A 27,892-nucleotide genomic window follows, 5' to 3' on the forward strand; every position below is an offset into this window, starting at 1 on the left:
GGTCAGCACACTGATGATGTTGAAAGCTATGATGAGATTATATAAGTGAATATAGACAGGAGAGAACAATCAATTGAATTCTGAACCCTGGAGCACTTGGACATTAGCGGTCAGGAAGAAGAAGATCCAGCGAAAGAGTCAGAGGAGCAGCCTTTAAGGTAGGAGAAATCTAGGGGAGAGTGATGTTCCAGAAGCTAAGTGAAGAAATCATTTAAAGGAGGGAATGATGAGTTGAGAACTGACTGTTTGCAATCCCAGTAAGCTTTTTTAGTTTTAAGTCATCTATATATCTGTCCTTCTGTTTTTCCTTATTATACTCCTGGCTTGGGTCCTTAAATTCCTCTTTCCCCTTAAATATTATCTTAAATCCCTCTTTTCCACCCTCCCCCCCCCGCTTTTTTTTTTTTTTGAGACGGAATTTTACTGTGTCCCCCAGGCTGGAGGGCAGTGGTGCAATCTTGGCTCACTGCAGCCTCCACCTCCCAGGTTCAAGCAATTCTTCTGCCTCAGCCTCCTGAATAGCTGGTATTACAGGCACCTGCCACCACATTTGGCTAATTTTTTATATTTTTAGTAGAGACAGGGTTTCACCATGTTGGCCAGGCTGGTCTTGAACTCCTGACTGCAAGTGATCCGCCTGCCTTAGCCTCCCAAAGTGCTGGGATTACAGGCATGAGTCACTGCACCTGGCTACCCTTTTTTATAGATAACTTTTTTTTGCTTTGGTAGAGTATATCCTCAAATTTTTTCTGGAAGAGTCAATGGATGATAACCTTTCCGAGTCCTTGCATGTCTGAAAATGTCCTAAAACTCTGAAGATGCGCTCAGGAATCTTTATGTATGACAAGTTCTGTAGAGTAGTTTTATGTGTACCACCATTTTATTTTATTTTAATGAGGATGATCCCTTTATTTGACTTGAGGATGGAGAAGAAGAGGATTACGAGGTCACAGGAATGTCTCATGAGGAATTACCCAAAGCTGGTAACACCAGGTGCTCTGCCAGGAGGACTCTCTGGAAGGGGCAGCCAGCTCACAGATGCCCTGGATCCCTCGAGGCCAGTCACTAAAAAGTTATGACCATCCCCTTCTTGCCAGTCTGCCAGGGCTCCAGGGGGGAAAAGTGGAAAATTATCTGGTCCTGGCCCAGGGCCAGCTCCTCGGTGAGGAACTCGAAGAAGTGGGTGCTGTGGCTGCAGTTCTCCTCAGTGGTGTCCATCATGCTGGTGGAGGAGATGAACAGCTGCGCCCAGGGCTCAGTGGACCTACTCAGCACCATGGTCAGGCCCGCCACACCCATCATGTTCACATGCTGCCCTTGTTCTGTGCTCCCTGGCCCATGCTCCCATCCTTGGGTTTGCCCAGGATGGAGGCTGTGGCGCAGAGCCATTTCTGCAGCCCTGCAGGCACTTGGTTGGCAGGCAAGTTCGTGTCTAGCTCTAGGAAGGGCATGGGCCGTAGAAAAAGAGACCCATTCTTTTAGAGAGTATTTTTCTAGCCTCATATGAAGGCAAAACAAAGGCCTGCTACTTTTGTGAGTTGTACGATAATTCTGCAGATGAATTTTTTTCAGTCACACACTTTGATTTTGATACCCTTTATTTGCTGGAGTACTACTTAAGGGGTGGTAAAAATATTAATATCAGCTTTGGCTTTTTCCTGTATATTTTATCTTAACAATGTCATCACATCCATCTTTCATCTTCCAGAAGTTCATGGTAGTTCTTAGTCCACTAATGCAGTACTCTGTCATTTTTCAGCACTTTTATACCTTTTTACTGCCATTCCATATATTTATGTGGAATATATATATGGATATCCATATATATATATGTATTTTCCTTTTAATTTGCAGAGGAGAGGACCAAAAACCCGTGTTCAGTTTGCCTTTTTTAACTGGAAACCCTACTTTAATCTATATTTATTAGTGTTTTGCAAAGCAGGTTAATTTGTTTTTGTCTTTGCTTTTAGCAGGTTAATATTTCTTAATGTTTTATTTGGAAATAATTTCAAATTTATAGAAAGGTTATAAGAACAATAAAAAGAACTCCCCTGTATCTTTCACCTAGATTTACTAGTTGTTAACATTTTGCCACATTTATGCTCCCCCATATAGATAGGCATACACCTGTTTTTGTTTTCTGAACCATTTGAGTTAGTTGCAGATATCTTGTTCCTTTCCTCCTAAGCATTCTGTCATGTAACCACAGAATAATTATCAAATTCGTGAAACAACATATAGAAATACTACCTAATATTTAGTCCATATTGAAATTTTACAAATTACCCAATACTATCCTTTATACTGTTTTTTTTTTTTTTTTCTGATTCGGTATCCAACCAGGATTGAGCATTGCATTTAGTTGTCATGTCTCTGTAGTCTCCTTTAATCTGAACTAGCTTCTGACTCAGCCTTTTGTCTTGAATGACTTTGATATTTTTGAAGAGTATGGGCCAGTTGTTTTACAGTATGTCCCTCCTTTGGGTTTGTCTGTTGTTTGCTCATGATTCATTACGTTTTTGGCAGAATGTAGGAGCAGTGATCTTGTGTCCTTCTCAGTGCATTGCATCAGGAGGTGCATAATATCAGTTTGTCTGATTATTGATGATTTTAACTTTACTTGGTTAAGGTGGTGTCTACCAGGTTTTTTCACCATTTCCCCCTTTGGAATTTATAAGTAATCTGTGGAAATACTTTGAGGCGATGTAAGCATCTTTTTCGTCTTCAAACTTTCACTCAATAGTTTTAGCATCCGTTGATATTTCCTGCCTGAATTAGTTATTACTATGATAGTTGCTAAATGATGACTTTCTAATTCTTACTCCTTAATTTATTAGTTGACATTCCACTGTTAGAGCTTTTCCTTGTTACCAATGTAGACTCACAGATTTATTTTTATTCAAAGAGTTTTAATTTTACTGTGATTGTTCATTTTGATGCTCAAATTGCCCCAGATTTAGCCAGTGGGAGCTCCTTCCAGTGTCTCCTGTGTCCTTTTGATGCATCCTCATCATTTTTTAGCATTTCCTACTTTCTGGCATAAGGCTATGTTCCATGTTCATCTTGGCCATCGGCCATTTCTCCAAGGAGCACTGGATCCTTTTAGTGGGGATTGATGTTTAGAAACCAAGATCTGGACAGCAATTCAGATTGATTCTTGAGTGCTTGCTCTGCTGTTTGGTTTGTCAGGTGTGTTCACCACATTTATTTTTAGCCTTTTGTAGTGGATGGAGAGAGCCCCAAAGCTCGTAGTATATGGATTCCATTGCCTTTAGTGGCTCACTGTTGAGAAGGCCTTTCTCCTCTGCTTTCTGTGTTCCTGTATTTCAAAACAGGGATTGACAGACACTGGTCATTAGGAAAGCAGTTCACTGTGTTTGTACATTGTGTATGTATATGTAAAGTTGAATATTGACTTCACGAATCCATATTTCTGGAGAAGCATATGGTTTTTCAGTTTTCTCAGAAGCATATCAAACTGACATCTACTTTTATATATTTATGTTTTTCACTAACAAATATCTCCATAATAATACTGCTTTTATTAGTTTTGGCATTATATTTCAAGTCAAACTTTATTTCAGGTAGAATTTTAAACCTAAAAATCTTTGGTGTATCTATTAGATGAAAGCAAAATATAGTTTGTTAGTAAAATAAATTGGAAAAATTATCTTGAAATTCTTGCCAAGAATTTAATCGGGCCCAAATTTTTATATATATGCACACACACACGTATCTATAAACTTGGGAGAATTTGGTTAAGAAATAGAGATGTGGCAGGTCTACCTAGGCAAGGTGAAGAGATGAGAAGCGATAGGATATATGCTGAGAAAACAGTTAAGTTAGAGCGTTCATGTAGGGAAGGAGACAAAAATAAAAGGAAAGTTTGGGGCCTGGTGGCAGAAACTTCAAATGACCAGCTAAAAAGTTTAGGCAAGAACTTCAGGATAATTTTCTAGCAAGCAGGGCCTTTGAAAAGTAGGCAATTAATTATAAAACAAATATAGATAAAATGATGTCCTTTAATTATTCTGGGAAAGGGGACACAGCATTGCCCAGTGCTGGAGACTGGTCTGTTTCTCTCAAGCAACTAATAATTTGAATCATGAATTCCCACTTTCAAGGCAATGTCTTGCAATTATGTACGGCAATTCAGAGTGCTTGGAAAGTGTTTTGTTTTCTCAGATCTAGCCATTTAATATTTACTGCTTGCTTACAACTATACTCTGAACCTTATTTTAGGAAGTTGTACCCAATAAAAGGGTTTATTTAGTTTTCTATCCAGGCAATGAAGCATATATGTGTTTTTACTTTGGGGGAAGTAAAGCAAATGAACTGGCATTTCTTGAGGGCCAGGTATACTAGGCAGTATGTAAGTAGCTTTATATATGCATCTCATTCAATCTTCACTACATCCTTACAAAAAAAGTAGTGACCATTTTCTTTTATAGACAAGAAAATCAAGGCTTTAAGGATCGAGTCTCAGGCATATAGCTTATAATTGTCAAAGAGGGTATCCAAACATGGGTCTGTCTGACAATTGCCAGTCATTCACAGTGTTACTCTTTGAAGCGCTCAAGTTTATAGTAAATGAATTGCTGTGCTGTTCATATACAAAAGCTTAAGGTTAGCAGATAATAAAAGATGGTGTGGATGGAGAGAGGAGTTACAAGTGATACTTGCTAGCATGCAAAAATAACAGAAAATGGGCCAAGAGGAGGATTCCTTATAGCCAGGCAGAAATGTCTGTTAGAATATGTAGGAAAGGATCACATCATCATAGAACTTGAGTGAATATGAGCCTAAGGGAAGATTCGTAGCAGTGATTTTATCAGAAGTGAGTCATCTGACAGTTCTAATCAGAATCACCCCCTTTATTATATAGCTGAGGTCATCCCTGTGCTTTCTCTGATGTTCCTGTTTCAAGAAGAGGTTGATTCCAGACAAGTGAAACATACCTGAAGATTCTGGTTTGGACATTATAAATGGTCTGACAAGAAAGTGAGCTTCAGATTTTAGAACTCAGTGATGGTGGTAATGTTAGAAATATTTAACAATCTGTGTTCTTTTATAACAGCACTTTGCAAACTTCCATTATACTAACCCTAAAGGGGAGGAAATTGAAAATGCCCTCAGGAGTCTTGAGACATCATTTGAAGTGATATGGGAGTAATATTTTTTTTTAAGTCTCTTGCTTTATATTTAGGGAAAGCTTTTGTTCATTTCCATATCTATTTGTTTTAATGAAAGTTAAATTATTTTACTGGTTGTCTCCCTACCCTCACCCTAAATTTTCAAGTACCATTGACAGCCTAGAAAGAGGGTGCTTGTTTTACTGTGACTTAGTAGGCTGCTACCCTTTGGCCTGGAACAGGTACCCCAGTGTGAGAAGTACCGTCTTCCAGGGTTTGTGCTGCCACAAAAGCATCTGCTGAGGCTTTATAGATAACACAGGGGGCGACCACATTCTTGTTGACTTTACCACACTTTGTGACTCCCTCACTTTTCATGTTCCTTCCCCCCCTCAGGTTCGGATTTCCTGTTTATCAAACTCCCATGGTTTCTTTCTTTCACTTGATCGGCATGACTTTTTAAGGGCTTGGTCTCTTGATCTGTCCCTCTAGTTTTATTTTTGGAGTTTCTTTTTTTGTCTTACCAGGGGAATGTAACCAAATATATCTATCTAATTCTAGCAGGTACATATTTTTTCCTCTTGATGTTGCTTAATATTTTATTGGAGGCACATTTACAGTATGTATGACCTTACAAATGGCAGGCTTAATATGGGTATTGTTTGTTTTGGGTCTCTTCTGGGTCTGGGTGGCACAGGTGGTGGTGGCAAATTGTCATTTCTGTCTCTTGGATGGAAGGAAACAAGCTCAGGCCAGTATATAAGAAAACTAGCTTCAGGTTGCGAATGAGTGCCAGCTTATGTATTGTATTTTCTAGTTAACTCCCAGTTGACTTCCAATTTTTGCTACAGTCTTGAGTAGAGTTCAGTGCTTCTTGGGAATTTAATAGCAGCAAGGGTTTCCTTTGCAAAATATTTTTATACCTAAATCTTACACGAAAAGGGTTGTTTGCTGACTCACTGATTAACTAGACTTGGTTTATGTTAAGCCTTTGAGTCCTTTGTTACAGACATCATTTGTGCCCAAGTTGCTTTCTCCTCCTGAAACCCCATTGCTGACCTGTAACTAGTCTAATCTTGCTTGATAATACGTTTCCCCCGCCCCCATCCCTCTGTAAAACCATCTTTTGTACCAAATGCCATTGTATCTTTTGAATGATGTCCACTACAAAATAGCTTTTTACATAGATCTTGTAGATTTTGAAAATTTTTTAACTAACATGTCATTGTATCTTCATAACAATTCTATGAGAGAGGCATTTATAAAATATAAAATAGCAATCCACCCATGGGGATGGCTGTTACGTATTTTATAAATGAAGAAACAAGAAATGGGTGGACGCGACTTGCAGCTTAGTGGCAAAGCCAGGTTTGTCCAGGTCTCTGGGCTTCCAGTCCACCGAACCTCTAGTAGTGTTTAGAAACATTTCTGGAAGTCTCCCAATTTTTCCAAAAGTAGAAAAAATTTATTATGTAGATTGAGTTGTCTTTAAAGAGACAGCTCTAAAATATTTTACGACTGATGTTGTTTTAAAAAATTGTCTTAAATTCAAGGAAGAAACGGTGGGTTTTTCTGAATATCCAACTAGGACCTGTCCCTATATTAGACAGATTAAAGATGTTTGCTTCCTAAGAACAAAGCAGACTGAATCAGAAAAGAGATTAGTGAGTGGCTAAGTTTTTATTTTTCTCCTTAGTTCTAGGGATAGTATTTTACCCCCTTGAAATAGTGTGAGAAGGTCATGGGTAGAAGGATCACACCTGTGATTCCTAATAGGAATTTCTGTTTCCATGAGGTTTCTCAAAAGTAGAATCGAGGTCCTCTAGCAATTGTAAGAGTTTTTAAACACCTATAGAAATGGTACATTTGCATAAAGTAAAGCTGTAGAACTTAAAATGTCCAACGTCTTTACTTTTGGCTGGAATTTTACGAGCCTGATTAGCTCTGCATGGCAGCAATGGGCATGTTAATTATATTTGAAAATTGCCGTTTGTTTGTAGACAAGGAGTCCATGAGGAGAGAAAATCAAGTGAATGTTCTTGAACTGTACTGCAGTGATGGGGAATGTCCACAAGGTGGCACAAAGACTTTGTTTAACTGTTGGATTCCTAGCTAGCACCTGGAATACTTGAAGCCCCTTTCACCTTCTCCCTCTTTGCAAACTATGGCTCAGCTGCATCTGTGCCCTCAGTTCTGGTCCCCAGCTTCCCCTGAATCCCCTTCGTGCTGTTATTTGGGCTTTGTATTGGTACCTAACCACATTCTACCTGTAGTGAAAGCTGAAGGTCTTGGTTCCCACTCTAGGTGGTAAGTTTCTTGAGTGGAGGCACCAGCTGCATATACTTTAAAGCATATTCTTTTCTGTATTTCCAGCAATGCCAGGCACAGGACCTCTGAGTTGCATTGTTGAATTAACATCTTTTGGTTATTTGTGAGTTAATTGTGGACTTCCATAGGGTTCTCCCTCAGTATATTTTTTGCTTTGAAGAGTATGTTTATCTTCCCAGCTGCATAAATGAATTTTTGGGGTGAAATGGGGATTTTATGTTTGTAGTACATAGTTTCATAGACTTTACACCACACCCTGACCAACCACTTTCAGTAACTTCGAAGACAGTTGGTTATGGAAATCATTCCCGTGCATGGGTCTTCCCTGAAGCTCTGCAATTGGTCTTGGCAGTGGGACCTTCATGTGTGACAGACAGCAGATGGCCATGGAGTTCCCAGGCTGTGTGCCATGTAGGTAGGAGATTGAAAAAAGCAGAAAAGAAACCTCCTTTGTAGCTGTCGTGTCTCTGCCTTATTTGGGCTCACAAGAAGGAATCTTGCTGCAGGCAGAGCTGTCTGATCAGGAAAGAAAACTGACTCTTACCAGGGAAGGGCCCGGGAGGGGCAGTAATACCAATGAGCATGTTTTAGTTGGATTATGTCAGTTATTGGGGACCATTAAGTAAATAGATGTTGAGTATTTTCTTTTTCAAAAAAGCCTTTTTGTTTTGTTTTGTTTTGAGATGGAGTTTCGCTCTTGTTGCCCAGGCTGGAGTGTAGTGTCACAATCTCGGCTAACTGCAACCTCCACCTCCCGGGTTCAAGTGATTCTTTTGCCTCAGCCTCCCGAGTAGCAGGGATTACAGGCATGTGCCACCACGCGCAGCTAATTTTGTATTTTTAGTAGAGATGGGGTTTCTCCATGTTGGTCAGGCTGGTCTCAAACTCCCAACCTCAGGGGATCTGCCTGCCTTGGCCTCCCAAAGTGCTGGGATTACAGGCATGAGCCACCACACCTGGCCCAGATGCCAATTGGAAGGAAATTTGAAAAGGTTTAGTAATAATGTTATTTCATTAATTTCAGCCAAACCACACAACTAATTTATGTTTTCTAGGCCTGACCCTGGCTCTGGCTTCTTCATTGTGTGGATACCTTTCCAAAATGTTTGATATGACAACATATTTAGAAGTTCTTTGATCACAAGCCCAAGGATATGCAAAACTCAGAGCAAACAGCATTTACATTTATGTAATTTAATTTTAAAAATTAGCCCTAATTGAAGTGATCCTGGAGATGGTAATGTTGACTTGACACCTGGCTGCTTCTCTAAGGGCCATCTGTTTAGTTCCCTAGTGAATTTCATAAACTAAGGCCATGTTTTTATTTCTAGAGCTGGGAGTACCCAAGCCTGCAGTTTTGACCTTTGAATGTTTGGAGCACCAGAAGTTCTGATTATGAGATGAAGAGAAAATGACAGCTTTTCTTGTCTATTAAAAAACCAGGACTCACTCATGGCATTCCTTTGTCCTTTGTCCTACAAGCAGAACAGAGACTGTGACCCCTGATCTTTGGGTTGGCATTATTTTATTTTTATTTTTTGAGGTGGAGTCTTGCTCTGTCGGCCAGGCTGGAGTGCAGTGGTGCAATCTCGGCTCACTGCACCCTCCGCCTCCTGGGTTCAAGCAATTCTTCTGCTTCAGCCTCCCAAGTAGCTGGGATTACAGGCGCCTGCCACCACACCCAACTAATTTTTGTATTTTTTTTTTACTAGAGATGGGGTTTCACCATGTTGGCCAGGCTGGTCTTGAACTCCTGACCTCAAGTGATCTGCCCGCCTTGGCGTCCCAAAGTGCTGGGATTACAGGTATGAGCCACCGTGCCTCACCTGGGGTTATATTATTTTAAAGAATGTGATCAGAATTGACCTGTTAAATACTCTTCTTGTATGTGAATCTCTGAGTCAGTTTATTATTTTTGGCAGTTGAATTTAAATTCATTAGAACAGAGTGGGATGGCTTATAAGTACATTTCAGCAATGCATTAAATAAGTTTTTTTCAGAAAAAATTTGCGAACTGTTAGCACAAATTGGCATCACTAATATGGCTGCTTTGTTTTTAGGTGATTGGCGAGGACAACGTGACAGTCCCCTCACACCTTTATAAGGTAATCCTGGCCCGCAGAAGCTCAGTATCTACCGAACCACTGGCGCTAGGGGCCTTTGTGGTACCCAATGAAGCCATCGGCTTCCAGCCCCAGTTAACTGAATTCCAAGTGAGCCTCCAGGACCTAGAGAAGTTGTCAGGACTGGTGTTTTTTCCTCATTTGGATAGAACTAGTGATATCCGGAATATCTGCTCTGTGGACACCTGTAAGCTCCTGGATTTCCAGGAGTTCACCTTGTACTTGAGTACAAGAAAGATTGAAGGAGCCCGATCAGTGCTCAGACTGGAAAAGATCATGGAAAACTTGAAGAATGCAGAGATTGAACCAGATGATTACTTTATGAGTCGCTATGAGAAGAAGCTAGAAGAACTCAAAGCTAAGGAGCAGTCAGGAACCCAGATAAGAAAGCCATCCTAGTTTTTATCTCAAGATGTGTCATACCGTCTGTAATGAAGCAGGCATGCCCTCTTTAGGCTAACATATTTTAGTGGCTTTGCTTTTTGCTTTTTAAAAAGTTTTTCTCTTTAAGAGATGTGGTCTCGCCGTGTCATCCAGGCTGGAGTGCAGTGGTGGAATCATAGCTCACTATAGCCTCAAACTTCTGGGCTTAAGCAATCCTCCTGCCTCTGCCCCCTGAGCAGCTGGGACTACAGGCACACACCATCACCCTCAGCTACTAGTGGCTTTGCTTTAAAGAAATAGTGGAATCCTAAATTTATGACTAAACATTCCCCCAAAAGATGAAAGATCTACAATGTTTTTGTCAGTATTATATTTGACTCAGGAACTAATTATTAAGGGAGCTTTGACACCTGCAGATGGAGGGCTGATCTTGTGTCAAGTTAACAGGAAGACTGCCCACAGATGACACTGCATTTGTATCCCTGTGGATGTAGAGTATTGGGAAGGCATTTGTTTAGTTTCATGCCTCCAAACCATGCATTGTCTTTGATGTATCTGCCCAGCCTTCTCAGAACTCAGTGTTGTACATTTTTCCCCCTAGGACCTGAATTGGTCTTGGAGGCAGCTTTTAGAAATCCTCTATGTAGTTCCTGTCCACATGCACTGTATATTTGTTTCTTCTTTCTCGTCTCATGAATCTGCTCTTTTCTCTACTTCTGTCTACGTAGAAGCACTCAGCAACTAGTTTCTGCTCATTAAATGTGTTCTATATACTAGGCTCAGTGCTTTACATGTGTTGTCTCATAATGACTCTCTGAGGTAAATACACTATCCCCATTTTACCTGTGAGAAAATTGAGGCTTAGAGAGCTTAGTGTCTTACCCGAGTTTCACTTTTCCAAAGTAGTCATCCACAAAGTATGAGGCAGACAGATCTAAGAGAAGAAAGACAGCTGAGGTAGATTCAAATCTTTTCTGACATGGATGGTGGCTTTTTACTCAGAAATATATACCTATTTCCATGGGTATTTGTGGGCCCGAGGCATGCTTGGCAAGAAGAGTCTGGTTTCTTATCTGCTATGCAAGCCAAAGGGACTTTAATGTTCTTTGAATTGAACCCTCCTTAGCTCTGTGGAAAGAGACAGTCAGGAATATTTGGGAATTAGACGGCAATACTTTGTGGGGTTTATTAGAGCCCATGCTTGCCTCCAGAGATACAGTTCTTTTAGTGACCAGATACTGCCAAATTGATGTGTTCTTGCTTTCCAGGTGAGCTTTTTGTTCTTAAGATTAAGAAACCTATGAAGGATCTGCAGCCAGGCATGGTGGCTCAGGCCTATAATCTCAGCACTTTGGGAAATCGAGGTGGGTGGATTGCTTGAGCCCAGGAGTTTGAGACCAGCCTGGGCAACATAATGAAACCCTATCTTTACAAAAAAATACAAAAATTAGCTGGGCGTGGTGGTGCACACCTGTAGTCCCAGCTACTCAGGAGGCTGAAATGGGAGGATTGCTTGAGCCTGGTAGGTTGAGGCTGCGATGGGACATGGTCATGCCACTGGACACCAGCCTGGGCCACAGAGGGAGACCCTGTCTCAAAAAAAAAAAAGAAAAAGGTCTGCCCACAAAATCACTAGCTTATTATTTGCTTCCTGTGTGCCTGCTTGTCTACCCAGCATAGTAGGCCAAAGGTCCAAAGGCATTTAGCATTCCTGGGGGAAATTGTGGCTGTTTTTCTGAGCCAGGTCTCTTGATTTGGGTTTACACGGAGTCCTTTCATGGACTTTCCTGAGTATTGTCAGTAAAACGTCTTGGGGCATAAGAACTTGTCTGAATCTGTCATACATATCACTGCTGTCTTTTCTGAGTGGCATTACAAGAAAGATTTTTGTGGTGTGTTTGTTCTAAGAGAAATGCCAGGGCTTTAAGATAAAGATAAGATGATAATGATTGACATTGTTCTGCTCTTTTATTTGGGTAAAAAAGAAAAGTTGAGGGGTCAGAACACAGTAGCCTGATTAGTACCATTCTGTTTTATCACACTGTTCCCCATTAGCTTGTACCAGTTCTCCTCTTCTCGGGGATGTAGAGCCAAAATGTCACTGTGACCAAACAATCTGTTATTTTTTCTCCTCAATGGAGAGGTGATGGTGTGGCCTGGGTGTTTCTCCAGGAGTGTGAGTGGGCAGCTCTGTGGGATAAGTCCTAGGTACCCACTGCCCATCTCTAGAGGCGGGCCCCCAACTCCATTCCCCTGTTGCTCTGTTCTGCCGACCTGCATTGCCAGCAGCCTTGGAGTTACTTCTTATGCTCTTCTTGCTCGTTCCTCTCCACCTAGATGGTAGAATCTCTTATTTTTAGATCAATAAAGTTTTCTGTTTTTTTTTTCCACTGGGGCATTCCTGAGTTTATTTGGGGCACACCCGGGTGAGGGCCCTGCCCCTAGAAGAAGGTGTTGGGCCTCTTGGTGAAGTTTGGCTTGTGCGGATAGTGCAGTACCTAGTGGGGCAGCAGGAACTTGATCTTGGAGTCATGGAACTGCTTGACGGCTGGCCGGCGGCACTTGCTGGCTGTGGTCTCCTCCACCTTCATGATCTGGATGGAGTGGGCCCGGGCGTGGTGCCAGGCGCCCATGTCTTGGTAGCACTGGGTGACAGCACCCGCGGTGGTCAGGTCCCTGTATTCCTGGCACATGTTGTGGGTGCTGCTCTGGGTGTCACAGTGCAGCCAGATGCCGAAGTTCTTCACCCGCAGGGGGCACTTCTCAAACACCTGCCCACAGTAACAATCTCTCCTGAAGACTTCTTCATCTTCTTTAACTGAGATACCAAGTACCAAAAGCAGGACTTGGCGACGACACGATTAGGTGCAAAGATTCGCATGTGGTAGAGGGGTAGTGTATGGCATTTGGGGGTGGGCAGGCAGCGACCCACCACCTTGTACTCTCATAGTGTGCCTGAGGCCTTCATGGAATCCTGTCCGCCCTCACCGCCACCTGCAAAAGGACAGATCAATGAAGTTTCTTAGGTTTTTATTTCTTTTGAAAGATGCTGCCTGGTCATTGTGGAAAATGGAGATAAGAGCTTGTAATACAAAGTTGCAGTCTGCCAGTCCTCATTTTTATTTATATTTATTTATTTGTTTATATGATTTGCACATCAGACAACCTTTGAAAAAGTTTGTTAGTGTGTAACAGTGGTGTTTGAATTGTATCAACACTTTCATCAAGAGTTCCCCCAAACAAACTTGAAATGTAAATAATTGGTTAGAGGTTAGAATTTTCCTCCTGTCATACCGCTTCAGCCCTCAATGTGGCTGTTGATCATCCTGGACTCAGATGCAGCATAGGCTGAGCCTGAGATTCTGCCCTTCTGTTCTCTTTACCCTCAGACAGTCCCTGGTCTGAGGGAAAGGCAGCCGTGGAGGAAGTGCCAGTCTGGACAGGCTCTTCTGCTGGAAACCCACATCCCAAGTTTCTCTCTACCTTCAGTGATATCTTTATTGTGAAATTCCAAACTGTGGTCCCTGAATTGAGGCTGTTGCACCAATATTGTTGTGTGTAGCAATACAACAAATTGCGAAGGTTAGGAGACTGGATGTCAGCCCTTAATTAAATACCTGCAAATATTTCTGCCCCTTGCACCTTGACCTTCAAGCAATGGAAAACTTGTCTTTCCTTCAGACCTTTGATTAGAACTCTAGGCTGAGTTCTATACTTGGAATGACTCTGAATGTTACCATGTCACCTACCTGTGTCCCCTGGCCTCATCCTTGTGAGTACATAAATGTCATTGATATCACCTCTGTGAATCGCAAACTTCCCATTAGCAGCCCATCCCTGAACCTAACCCTGCACCCAGGGTGCTGTTTGTTCCCTGCCCACCCCTTCATACCTTCACCCTGTGTGTCCTTCCCCGTCCTGGCACACTTCCAAGTGCCTTCTGTATCCTCACTATAGTTCATTCTGATGGATTTGGTCAGGGCTGGGCTCACATCAGGCGTGAAACTCCTGCTCCTGCCTGTCTCCATGCCTAGCCTCCATCTGGGATGCTTTCCTGGATGTCATCCTTCTTGGAGATTGTCTATCGGGGATCCAGTGTTCCTTTTTCCAGTCTAGCCCCACCTTCAGGGAGCAAACCTCAGGTCATTAGGGCCAAGCAAGATGGACTGCATTGACACAGGCCCCATGCAATTCAGGACAGTGGGGGTGCCGATGGGCTTTCCTACTCCTGAACATGCCAACTGTGGTCAAGGGGTGGACTGCCCCTGAGTGTGCCAAGTACCTCTAGGGGTCACTGTGGCCTAGTGTCACTGCAAGACTTAGTTTCAGCTGTGGCACCACCCCAGTATGGAACTTGCAGCTCTGTAAGCCACAAAGAACTCAGTCAGCCTCAGACATCAGGCACCAGGCACTCAGGCTGGATGGAATAGCAGAGGTTATCTTGTCCAGTGGGTCTCATGTTTGGCTCACATCAGAATAGCCTAACAGCTTAATAATGTTCCCCTAAACTTTGTTTTGAGAAATTTCAAGCCTACAGAAAAGTTGAAAGAAGAGTGCAATGATTGCCCCTCCCCCCAAATTTTGTCTTGTTTGCTTTCTCTTTTTTCCAAATTATTAAAAGCAATTTGCTGTTTTTTTAAAAAAAAGTAAATTATAGGCATGACACTTTACATTTTTAATACTTCAGCTTATATTACCTAAGAATAAGAACATTCCCCTATAATTTTAAAATATCACATCTAAGAAAATTACCAGAATTTGATATCATCTGATAAACAATTCCTATTAAAATTGGCCCAGGTGTTCCAAAATGTTGTTTATGCAATTTTTTCCCTAAATATAGGTTTCACTCAAAGTTCATGTTGTTATAACTAGTCTCAATCTAGAATAATCTGCCTCAAAAAATAGATTCTCTAACTCTTCTTGAGGTTTTGATTCTGTAGATTTGATGTGAGGTTGGAATCAGTATTCTCTTTTTTTGAGAGAGAGTCTTGCTCTGTCACCCAGGCTGGAGTGCAGTGGCGCGATCTCAGCATACTGTCACCTGTGCCACCCGGGCTCAAGCGATTCTCCTGTCTCAGCCTCCTGAGTAGCTGGGACTACAGGCGTGTGCCACCACACCTGGCTAATTTGTATATTTTTTGTAGAGATGGAGTTTCACCATGTTGGCTAGGCTGGTCTTGAACTGGCCTCAAGTGATCCGCCCACCTTGGCCTCCCAAAGTGCTGGGATTACAGGCGTGAGCCACCATGCTAGCCTGGAATTTATATTTTCTAAACAAGTAACACTGCTGATTCTGCTGATAAACCAGGGTTTCAAGCCAGACTGGCCCTCTACTATACCTCCACCCTCTCCCAATACATATAGCCACTAGACAGGAGTCCTTTGTCAGATAAGTGGTCTTTGAGCTTCCGAATATCTCTAAGGGAGTATGTTCTCCTATCCCTTTGGGCCCGCAGCTATGCAATTTTCTTTATAGTAGATCTTCATAAGATGAAGTTGAAACCTTCCCTTGTAATTCCTACCCATCAATGACAGGCCCAAACTGCCATTCCAGGCCACACAAAACTGGCTGGCACCTCCTTTCACCTGATAGTCCTTTTGAGATATGCAGCTTATAAAGACATGTGGCATCTCATGTCACGCTCAGGTGCTCATGAATTTCAGGCCCTTCACCATCATGATTTTATATGCCTTCATGATGTGGCAGCCACATCTGAGCAAAGCATTCAGGACGCAGTGATAGCAGTGCTGAACTGACTCCAGGGGATTGACCGCTCTTCTCAGGGACGCTCCACTTTTCACACTATATACCATTGCTTCCTGTGGAACTCGGTCCAACTAACTGCCTCAGGTCTTTTTCACATGATCGATCTGCTGTCAAATCACTTTCCCGTTATGCACTTACACAGCCAATTTTTGGAGCACAAATGTGAGATTTTATGTGTGCCCAACTGTTAGGATTTCATCGTGTTATAGTTTCTACCCATCTTCAAGTGAGTTCACATTCTTGATGATCCCGATTTGGCCATCTGACATGGTTAGCTATGCATCCGAGCTTTGAGATAGCAGATTGAATAAACAAGCCTTCAATGCGTTTGTTAAAAGCATTGAACAAGACAGAGCCATGGAAGATCCCTTTGGTAGAAAACTCACTTTACATGGCAACCCACTTCACATACCCAGCAAGTTTCGTGTGATAATGTGCTCTGATATTTTCTATTAAGTTCATTCCTGTTTGTTTGTTTGTTTGTTTGTTTACTTATAGAGACAGGGTCTCACTTTCTCACCCAGGCTGGAGTGCAGTGGTGCAATTGCAGTTCACTGTAACCTTGAACTCCTGGGCTCAAGCAATCCTCCTGCCTCAGCCTTCTGAGTAGCTAGGACTACAGGCGTGTACCAGCATGCCTGGCTAATTAAAAACTTTTTTTTTCTGGAGATGAGTTCTCGCCATGTTGCCCAGGCTGGTCTTGAACTCCTGGCCTCAAGCAATACTCTCACTTTGGCCTCCCTAAGTGCTGGGATTATGGGCTTGAGCCAAGTCACTGAGCCCATTTCTGTTTCTTTAGAAGGAAAAACACTGAATTGATTGCATTATGGAGAAATAGGTCTCCATCACAATTTGCCTGTGAGTCACTCTGGGATAGGGAGAGTGCCTGCCGCATCTCTGGGTCTACATGGCATGGCTGGGCCAATGCTTTGGATGCCAGCAGTGGGCAAGGAGGCTGCTGGGGAGACTTGGGGTCCCACATAATCATCTTTCCACTTATCAGTGCGGGACAGTTGAGGACAACTGACTTCATCCTTCTGAATCAGGTTCCTCACCTGCAAGCAGGTTGAGAAGGACCTGCAGGATTGGTTGAGGATTGAATAAGATAACATGTGCAGTTTGGTAAGCTCTTAATAAATGGTAGCCAGTTACTGTGAATTCTTGAGAATGATTATTGGTGTCTGATGAAAGTCATCCTGATCTGAGAGAGTGAACGACAGAGCCAGGCCTCAGTATGGTGTTAACCTGAGGTGGTGGAAGTGGTTCAGTCTCTTCTCAAATCCTAAGACTGTGATGTGTTGCAACCAGCCCTTTGAGCATATCCATGCTTTACAGTTTGCAGAGCGCTTTCCAGTTAGAGCTTATGCAGTCCACCATTTGAATCGGCGCGATTCATCTCATTTCACAAACGAAGCAACAAACTCTAGGAACTTACCAAGATTTTCCAGCTTCCAATCTAATGTTTACCCTCAACTCCCCCCTCAAGGTTGTTGCAGTTATTTTCATTTGCTTTCTTTTTCTAAATATATATATATATATTTTATTATACTTTAAGTTCTAGGGTACATGTGCACAACGTGCAGGTTTGTTACATATGTATACATGTGCCATGTTGGTGTGCTGCACCCATTAACTTGTCATTTACATTAGGTGTATCTCCTAATGCTATCCCTCCCCCCTCCCCCCACCCCACAACAGGCCCTGGGGTGTGATATTCCTCTTCCTGTGTCCAAGTGTTCTCATTGTTCGATTCCCACCTATGAGTGAGAACATGCGGTGTTTGGTTTTTTTGTCCTTGCGATAGTTTGCTGAGAATGATGGTTTCCAGCTTCATCCATGTTGCTTTCTAATTCGGTCATTCATGCATTTACCCATTTTAGCCCTACAGTGCCCTGCTAACTCTTTAGAGGCAGGCACATAATGGAGTTGATTCTTTTCTGAGGCCCCTGCAGGGTTTTGCAAATAGTGAGTGTTCAAGAGATGTTTTGGAGTTACGCAGCAAGTCAGAAACGTGGAGCTTATCCTGCTTGAGTCCTAATGTGCTCATTCACTTGGGCAGGGGGCGCAGGGGCACAGAAGGGTGGAGACCTGGGTCCTGCTATGTGGCTGTGGGCAAGCCTGTGTCTTGAATAACACCCGGGTACTGAGCATTGCTGAACTCATGCCTGAACTCCCAGGGCACTTTCCCCGGGCACCCTATGTTAGGCTCTGCAGTCTCGTCTGTGGTCTGAGGCAGTCACCCTGGTGGGAAGATGGAAGCGTGGAGGTGGCAGTCAGAGTGCGCTGAGCAAGGGCTTTTGTGTGTTTGACCCTCGGAGAAGCAGAGCTAAAATTAGGTCTTCCAGCTGTGTGCAGGTGTGAAGCCCCACCCCCTTACCTACCCCCAACCAGGATCTCAGAATTATTCCCATCCTCTCCCTCCTCCAGCCCCAGTTACTCCACAGGCACAGGATGAAATGTCCTACCTCTGGTGATGCCCGGATAGAAAGATCTACCCAAATGTCCTTCAAGGCTGCAGGGGTGGGGGCAGTGACAGGCAGTGACCTTAAGTTTGCTGAGCCTCCCTAGCACCTTTGAGGTCTTGGTGCAACTGGGGCCCAACTGGCTCCTTCTTAGACCACCAGATAGGATGATGTTTTGGTTCCCTCCCTGCACACATGAAGGGACCCTGGCTTCTCCCACTAGCCTCTTGATTGATGTGCTCTGTGCCCCTACTCTGCCCACCACTTCAGAGAGAGCCTTTGACCCCTCGCCACCCATCACCATTCAGACACAGATGGAAGAGAGCTAGTCTGGGGGCAGAGATGGAAGAGCCCTGCCCTGGGGGGTCTTATCCAAGGCAGGTGGAGCCCAGGATGATATGATTTGATTGTGCTCTCTCTCCCTGCATGAGGCTAGAATAGGAACAGACTGGCCCTCCTCAGGGATAAATGTGCCCCTCACTCCTCCTTCACTATGGCCCTTGGAACCCTGCTCTCAGGGGTTCCCCAGCTGAGGCTCAGACTCTTTCATGTTCTGGTCTGGGGTGAGAACCTGCCTTCTACTTCTGGCTCCTCGGTGTACTTGCAATAGGATCTTAGTTAAGTAGCCGCTCCTCACTCTTCAGTTCCTTTATCTGTAAAGTGAGGGGTTGGGGCTAGACAGTGTCCAGCATCCCTCCTCTTTGGTGTCTCTTAATTGTCCAGGGCAGAGCAATCCTTGGAGCAAGGCAGCCTGCTGCGGTGGTTTGCAGAAGAGGCACAGTGGGGTGGGCTGGAGGCCGCAGGGGCAAAGTGGGCCGAGGGCCTCTGAGGAGGTGTGAATGAGGGAGGCAGAGCAGGGCCGGTGTGGACAGCCCTGTCCCAGCCCTATCTCCCGTCTGCGACACCCTCTCCACACCCCAGTGCTGATAAGCGGGTGTGAGCCACGGCCGCCTTGTGACAGGCCCTTCGGCAGGGAGGGTGATGGTGGGGGTCCACTCCACTTCTGAATTCAGACGTCAGCATCTTTTTCCCCCCACCCCCATTGCCCTGTCAGACTAGACAGGCCCTAGCAACCAGGCACCCTCCCTGACAGTCCCTGGCTTGGAGATTTGTTTCTGCTCCATGTGGCCTCAGCCTTCTCAGAGATGGTAGGAGACAGACCTCCCTCAGTCCTTTCTGGCAAAGTGCCAAGGAGGATGACCACCTCCCACCCCCATCAGGCCTGTTCCTGCAGTGACTGCTGATGCTGGGGCCTGGCACACACAGTGCTTCTTATCACTGGGCAAACTTCAATGGCTGGTCCTCTTGTCTCCTCTCCTCACCCCATCTCCTCTATCACTGTGACCATCAGCTTCCAGTCTTCCCCCTCCAGCTCCCTAGCTTTTGGGCCATTTCTCTGTCTGGGCCCACCTCTTTCCTCTAAGGCCACTGTTCACCAGAAGGCCGTGCCAGAAACCTCTTATTTCTGGATTCACTGGGATGGGGTGGAGGGAACAGAAAAGTCTTGGAGAAAGAGAGACAGAAACTTGGAGCTCTAGGGAAGGGGAAGGAGAAGACAAATAGGACCAAGCCAGAGGCTACAGGAAATGCTTCAGGGTGGAGGGTCTTGGCCCAGGTGTCTAGCCCCTAGGCTCTATGGCACTGAACTCTGAACTTCCTTCCATGCTCTAAAAGGCTCTCTTCTGTGTCCAGATCTGAAGACTATTTTGATTAGCAGGCTGCATCCATACTGCTCCAGGCAGCCCCACTGTATGTGTCTGTGGGGAAGGGTGTGCTGTCCTCCTGTGTGCATTCCTGTCTATGGGTTCCATTCTCAGCCTCTGCATAGCTTAGGAGGCATCAGAGCATCCTGAGAGCACAGACTTGAGCCAGGCTTATTAGCCTGGGGTCACATCTTTGCCATCTTAACCAGGTGGGGGAGCTACAGCAAGTAGCGTAACTGCCCTGTGCCTTGGTTTCCCCATCTGTAAAATGAAGATGACAACATGGATGATAGATAATACCATATACCTTGTAGAACTGTTGTAAGTACCAAATGAGCTAAAATAAGTAAAGTGTTTTAAACCGTATCGGGTACAATGTAATTATTGGCCATTTGTAATATTTTTGTAAATTTTATTTTAATATAATTTCAAACTTAGATACAGAAAAGTTGCAAGAAATTCCCATATGCCCTTTATGCAGATTCAGCAATTGTTTATATTTTGCACATTTATTTTATCATTCTCTCTTTCCTCATATATATGTGTGTGCTTATGATGTACTCTGTATTACGTACCTACTATATATAGTATATATACACATATGCACATGCACACACATATTTTTTTCAGAGTCACGTGAGAATAAGTTGAATACATCATGCCTTTTTTGCCCTAAATACTTGTGTGTTTTGGTAAGGACAAGGATATTCTCTTACAAAACCATAGTATAGTTATCAAAATCAGAAAATCTAACATTGGTCTAATACTGTTATTGAATCCACAGTCCATGTGTATATTTCATCAGTTGTCTCATCATATCTTCTTTCTTTCTATTTCTTTCTTTCTTTCTTTTTTTTTTTTGACATGGAGTCTTACTCTGCTGCCCAGGCTGGAGTGCAGTGGTGTGATCCTGGCTCATTGCAACCTCTGCCTTCTGGGTTCAAGCGATTCTCCTGCCTCAGCCTCCCAAGTAGCTGGGATTACAGGCATGCACCACCACAACCAGCTAATTTTTATATTTTTAGTAGAGATGGGGTTTCACCATGTTGGCCAGGCTGGTCTCGAACCCCTGGCCTCAGATGATTCACCCACCTCTGCCTCCCAAAGTACAGGCGTGAACTACCAAGCCTGGCCTATTTCTATTTCTTTTTCCTGTTCCAGGGCCACTCATTGTATTCAGTTTCCATGTCTTACCTCCTTTAATCTGGGAGAGTTCCTCAGCCTTTCTTTGTGTTTCTTGAATTTGACAATTTTGAAGCGTGCAGGCCAGTTATTTGAAGAATAATGTTGCTCAAATCCTGTTGGATGCGTCCTCATTATGACTTTCAGGTGATGTGTTTTGGGGATGATTACTGAAGGTGATGTGTCTTTCTCAGAGTCTTACATCAGGAGGCACACTATGTCAACTTTTCCACTTATTAGTGATATTATCTTTGATCACTTAGTTTAAGTGGTGTCTGTTCCCCCTCCTGTAGAATTACTATTTTCTCTTTCTAAGTAATAAGTAATTGTGGGGAGATAGTTTGAGACTATATTCCTCATCAAACTTCTACCCACTAGTTTTTGCCCACTAATAATTTTTTACACCATCATTACTTCTAAACTTACTAGTTGGCCCATTCATACTGGCTCCTGTGTCTTTTGACATTTATCTTCAACCGTCTTTAAGCACTTTTTTGCTTTCTGGCACAATAAGATGTTCCAGGTTTTCTGGTGTTTTCCTGGCTCTAGCCCTGAATCAGCCATTTCATCAAGGAGCCCTGGTTCCTTTTAATGGAGAATGATATTTAGAAACCAAGATTTGGGTGCTGTAGGTGCTCATTCATATGGTGTGTTATTGCTTCCAGTTGGTCCTTTTTATTATCCATTCACTTGGATACGATGGTGAGGGCGCCACTGAAGAAAGTGTGGCTTAGGGATGGAAAGGGGGAAAGGAGCCAGATGACCTAGGTAGAGACTCCCCTCTCCCCCTCTAGCTCTCCAGGTCTTCCCCACTTTCTCTTTCCTCCCTTTCCCTCTTCATCATGACCTCATTTCCCTTTTCTTGATCAAAATTCCTCTGGAGATTCCAGCTGTGGGAACCTCTGAAACCACTTCTGCAGCTACACGTGTGATACCAGAGGCAGACAACTATGTGACCTTTGTGTGTGAAAATCCAAAGGCAAAGATAATTTATGAGAAAGTTTTTGCTGAGAACAATCCGGTGACAGGGTGATTGGGGAAGACACATTTGGAAGATTTCCACCTGGATGTGTTCCTTTTCCCTGCCTGAAAAGCACTCAGAGCAGAGCCTGTGTGGAGGCTGGGATAGGGTGCTGTGGGAGGTCTGTTCTCCAGATAAGCCTCTTCAAGGCTCTGGGGACCAACGAGGAGGATTTAAGTGCCTGGTGAAGTCCACTCTCTGTGTCCACAAGTCACAGGGACAGTTTAAAATGAAATAACTGGAGTTCAATGAAAGCCACTTAAATAGCTTTCTTAGTTATGTAAATGTAGGGTGAAGAATGAGTGGCCTTGGTCCCCCACCTGGAGTTAGTTTATTGTTTTGAGAATAGATCCAAAGCCTCCTCTCCCTGAGATCTCTGGTATGCAAAGCTGGTCCCTGGAGGAAGCGCATCGGTTGACAGAGGGAGCCCAGAATCTCTGTGAGGGAAGAAAACACTATCCAACTGCTGCTCCTGGGATTTGAAGTGAAGAGAATTTGTTGGGATGAAGTGAGGTGGCCACAATAAAGGCGCTGGGCCATGGGGCTTCTAAAATGAGATTAATATGAGGAACACCTGAGTCTAGGGTGGTGCCCGGGGCTTACAACAAGGACCCACCTGTGTTTCCCGGGGTAAGGCTGTCCTTAGCATAGTGTGAGGCTAACTGCTGGGAGCTCTGGAGACTCTGCCATGCTGACATTGTGCCTGTGCTCCTGGCCAGGGACTGCCACCTAGATATGAGTCACAGTGGGGGGCCCCTGGGCTCCAGTTGACTTTGAGGAGTGATACTGTCCCTGTGAGGACGCTATGAGTGTCCTCAATAGTGATGTGGTAGTGCTGGTCAGACCCACAATCCCTATTTTCCTTGTATTTTTTTTTTTTTTTAAACACAAAAAAACAAAAAAAAACCTCAGAAAGTGAAAATCCCTAAAGGGAGGGACTGGATGTGTCATGTAAATTCTTGATTGGTTAACAGAAAAAATTAAAAGTCGATTGAGGGCACCTTTGTGCTCTGAGCCCAAGGGAAAGTTCAAACAGCTGCGTTCACAGATACCAGAGACGCCAGTGTCTTCACCATCACCAGCGACGTGTGGGCGCTGCCTCAACAGGTATTGGGAACTTGCTCTTGTTTACAGCTTGGCTCCCCATGGTAGCTGTAGGAGGCAGGATCTGGGTGGATGGGACCTGGGATTCATTCTTAGACTAGGTCCCCAAATGGTCATCCATTTTGCTTGCTGAGGGCTCTGTGGGGCAGACGTAGGAGGCCTGAGGGGCTGCCTGGGAGGTGATCTGAGGAAGCCTCTTGTGGCACTTTCATGGCTCTCCTAGCCAGAGACCAGAGACACCTCCTCTCCCACTTCTGAAAGCTCCGTCTACCAATTTTGCATCCGAAATAGCTCCCAAGCTTCTCATTCTCTACTATCCCCATCCTGGTCCAAGCCACCCTCATCTCTCCCTATAGAGATCACCTGACTGGTTATTCTCCCTCATTGCACTTTGTACTCCCCTACCCTGCCATATAGTTTTGTAACTATAAACAGCCTTGTTTGTGGATTTGGAGGTGAATACCTGTTTTCCTAACTTGATTGTGAGCTACGTGAGGACAGGGACCTTGTCTGGTTTTATCTATAAGATGCTCAATATGTGGTTGCTAAACAAAGAGTGGACAGACACCTCGGTTTCCCCAGCTGGTCCCTATGTAGGCTGATCTCACTTGATGGGAGTGAGTGAGTGAGGAAGGGGACCCTCTGGTTCTGGAGCCTCTCATCTGGCCCTGCTGCTCAGTATTCATTGATCCTTCAAATGTCAGTGTGTCCACAGGAGAGAAAGGGTGGCAGGTAGGGCTGGCAGAAGGCAGATGCGTGGCTTTATAGTGATCCTATGCTTGGGGCTGGGTGGGTTTCAGCTGGGGTGTGGGAGCAGAGAAATTGGCTTTGGGAGGCTCTGTGATGGGGGCCTTGTAGCAGGTGGGTGGTGAGGGCAGCATGGAGGTGGTGGCTGGCCTGGAAGGGAGGAGGACACTGGGTGGCTGGGGTGCCAAGAGAGTCCTGGTGGGGGCTGGTAGCTGGGAAGGCTGGGCAGGGTTGCCCGCAATCAAGAGGGTGACAATGAGTATGAAGAGTGTGCTTAGTGGAAGTGAAGGCCTGGGAGGCTGGGAGGACCAGAGGTTCGTCTCCCCCAGCCGCGCCCTTGCTCCTTGCTCTCATCTTCCTCACCCTTCCTGCACCCTGGCCGCTTGGGACCTCCTCTTCTCCCTGATCTGGTCTTTCAGAAATCTCTGGCCTCTAACCTCTATAACCCCTTGCTCTCCCAGCCTCCCAGCCCCGTCCGCTCCCCGAGTCACATCCCCACCAGCCCTCCTGCCCTGCCTGCAGCCTGGGCCCTGCTGAGCTGCTGTGCCCTTCTCTCATCACCTCCTCCTCGCTCCCTGTGGCACCCTGGCACCAGCCCCAGATCTGTGTGCACTGATTTCCCAACATTCCTGTCCTCCTTCCCACCCCACTGCCCCAAAGGGAGGGGCTCAAGGACTTGAGACGCTTCCCTTGGGGGGCCCAGCTTTCCCCCAGAGTCAGGGAGGGATGAAGGCAGGGCTGCTGGAGGGCTGGGCCCGCAGACCTGTGGAGCTGCCTAGTGGGAGGTAGAGGGCTGGAGTTGGGAGAGCATGCGGAGCCACCGTGGGGGCAGGAGATGCAGCCCTGCAAGGCCACACTGCTCTCCCCAGCTTCCCACTGTCTATTGGTCTTGCCTGGTGTCACCTGCCCTTCCCAGCTCTGCCTCTGACTTCTGCATCTCCCCTGATCCTTTCAGTTTCTCATGGTCCTTCTTATGGGTGATTAAGGAGTTGGGCCCTAGGCCATTTCTGGAAGGCAGGAGTTGGAGGTGAGCTTCCTGTTGCCTTGTGTGTGTAACTCTAGAGTCCCGTAGGTGGGTGGCTGCTGGACGTGCCCTGGGAGGGAAAAGGGACCTGTAAGGGTGTGTCCATAAACAGAGCGATTCTAGAACTCAGGGATGCTACTGTGGACAGGACTTAGAGATTGTTCAGCCCCCACCCTCTCCCACAACCATTTATAGATGAAAACATTGGGCTTTAAGAGGGAAATAGGATTGACACGAACGAGTCACGTAGGGGTTAGTAATCATCATCACTGTCATCATACTAGACATTTATTAAGTGCTTACTATATTTGAGGGATCATTGTAAATTCTTTACAAATCTTAATTTTCATAGTCCTCACACTACCCTGGGAAGCAGCTGTTGTTATTTTCCCCATTTTACAGACAAGGGAACAGAGACTGGAACAGTGAGGTCAGTTTCCCCAGATCACACAGAAAGCCTGTGTCAGAGCAGTGGAAGTTTATCACACACAGGGAGGCTTGCTCCTTCCAATGATGATGTAAGCGTATAAGCATTGTTGAGAGCTCTTTAAAACAGTGGCAGATATTTCACCAAAGAAGATAGAGGAATAGCCAATAAGCACATGGAAAGATGCTCACATTATGGGCACGGTGGTGCATGCCTATAATCCTAGCACTTTGGGAGGCCGAGGCAGGAGGACTGCTTTAGCCCAGGAGTTTGAGACGAGCTTGGGCAACATAGCAACACCCCCATCTCTACAACATTTTTTTTTTAAATAGCTCATGCCTGTAGTCCCAGCTACTCAGGAGCCTCAGGTGGGAGGATCGCTTGAGTCTGGGAGTTCAAGGTTACAGTGAGCTATGATTGTGCCACTACACTCCAGCCTGGGTGACAGAGTGAAACCCCATCTCTTAAAGAAGAAAAAGACATGCTCAACATCATTAGTCATCAGGGAAACCCAAATTAAAATTACAAGATACACCTACTCAAATGGCTAAAGGAAAAATAAGGCTGGAAATAATAAATGCTGGCATGGATATACAGCAACTGGAACTCTCATTGCTGGTTGAAAAGTAAACAAATGCTTTGGAAAACATTTTGACAATTTCATATAAAGTTAAACATACACTATTAATATAACTCTGAAATTCAATTCCTAGGTCTTTACCCAAGAGATAAAAACATGGCCAGGTGTGGTGGCTTACGCCTATAATCCCAGCATGCCTGGGAGGCTGAGGCAGGCAGATCACTTGAGCTCAGGATTTCGAGACCAGCCTGCGCAACATGGTAAAACCCTGTCTCTACCAGAAATACAAAAAAATTATTTGGTATGTTGGTACATGTCTGTAGTCCCAGCTACTTGGGAGACTGAGGTGGGAGGATTGCTTGAGACTGGGAAGATGAGGTTGCAGTGAGTAGAGGTCACGCCAATGCACTCTAGTCTGAGTGACAGAGTGAGACTCTGTCTCAAACAAACAAACAAACAAAATCCAAAACACATAAGCCCACACAAACATCTATATACAAATGTTCATGGCAGCTTTATTCACAATAGCAAAAAATGGTAAACAACTCAAATGTCCGTCAACTATTGAATGGAAAACTAACTGTGGTATGCTCATATAATGGGATACTGTTCAACAATAAAAAGGAACAACTGATACAGACAATGACATGGATGGATTTCTAATGCATTATGCTAAGTGAAAGCAGCCAGGCACACAAGGCTACAAACGAAAATTCCTGCACTTATATGGACTCTCCAGAAAAGGCAAATCTATAGGAACAGAAAATCGATCAGTGATTGCCAGGAACAGTGGACTGACCATGAAGGAGATGAGACAACTTCTTGATGTGATGGAAATATTGTATATCTTAATTATGGTGGTGGCTGTACTGCTTAAACATTTGTCAAAACTCATCAAACTGTGCATTTAAGAAGGGTGCCTTTTATTGTATATAAGTTATACTTTCCTAAAACTGATTAAAAAATAAAAACAATGGGCTGGGAAAGGGAAGAAAATAGGATGGTCATGGTCGTCCTTATTGCAAAAGTGACCTCTAAGACTTGGAAGAGGACGCAGGGGAGCTAGGGCTGATCCCTGGGGGAAGAGCATTCCAGGTGGGAGGGAACAGCCAGTGCTCCAGTGCCAGGCCAGGACATGCTTGGCCTGCTCAGGAACCTGTAAAGAGTCGGTGTTGCTGAAGTGGAGCAAGAGGCCGGCCGTAGCGGGGCTCAGACAGGCAAATGGGCAAGGGATGGATCAGGGCTGGGTAAGGGCTGGGTAAAGGCTTTTCCTCTGGGTGAGATGAGGCTGCTAGAGGGCTTTCGGTGAGCGTGATCTGACTTGATTTTAATAGGACCACGCTGGCTGCTGTGTTGAGAGCAGCTGGGGACAAGGACCAGTGAGGAGGCCGCTGCAAGAATCCAGGAGAGAGATGATGGCGGCTCAGACCAGCGCAGTGGCAGTGGAGATGTTGAGAAGTGGTTGAACTTGGGATATATTTCGAAGGCAGAGCCAACAGGATTTCCGGCCGGATTGGATGTAGGGTGTGAGAAAAAGAGAGGAGGCAAGGATGACGTCAAGGGTTTTGGCCTGAGCAGCTGGAAATCCAGCCGGGCACCCCCGTGGGGGCTGTTGAGTGGTTTTAACTGTCTCCTGGGGCCTGTGGGTGAAGCTGAGACAGAGACCGAAGGGAGGGGCTGAGCCCTACCCCTGGCTCTGTGGCTCAGGGAATAGGCTGCACATACTGATTATTCCATTACCCTTTATTTATTGGCCTTATTGGCTTTTGTCATTTCCTTGTCTCCTGTCTGGAGTGACAGCTATAAATGTGATAGATTGATACAGGATACAGGAGCCCCAATTATCTCTCTTAAACCAGCTTCTCTTAAACAGGGAGGGCTCTTGGGCAAGCTGTCCCTGCCCTC

General features: G+C 44.8%; 1 protein-coding gene and 1 pseudogene across 2 annotated transcripts in view; one reads left to right on the plus strand and one right to left on the minus strand.

Annotated features, from left to right (window-relative positions):
* The window catches only part of EXOG (exo/endonuclease G), a 30,446-nt gene extending 18,089 nt beyond the window's left edge, over positions 1–12,357 (plus strand). For both annotated transcript variants that reach the window (XM_003826090.4, XM_003826091.4), the window contains one exon: positions 9,521–12,357. In XM_003826090.4, the coding sequence (XP_003826138.1) occupies positions 9,521–9,982 (462 nt within the window). In that variant the 3' untranslated portion in view covers positions 9,983–12,357. The remainder of the gene's footprint in view (positions 1–9,520) is intronic.
* Positions 12,358–12,408: 51 nt separating this feature from the next.
* On the minus strand, positions 12,409–23,613 carry LOC129397388 (large ribosomal subunit protein eL20-like; annotated as a pseudogene).
* Positions 23,614–27,892: the final 4,279 nt, after the last annotated feature.

The sequence above is a fragment of the Pan paniscus genome, chromosome 2 (assembly GCF_029289425.2).
Source record: "Pan paniscus chromosome 2, NHGRI_mPanPan1-v2.0_pri, whole genome shotgun sequence".
In the NCBI taxonomy this organism is placed as follows: domain Eukaryota; kingdom Metazoa; phylum Chordata; class Mammalia; order Primates; family Hominidae; genus Pan; species Pan paniscus.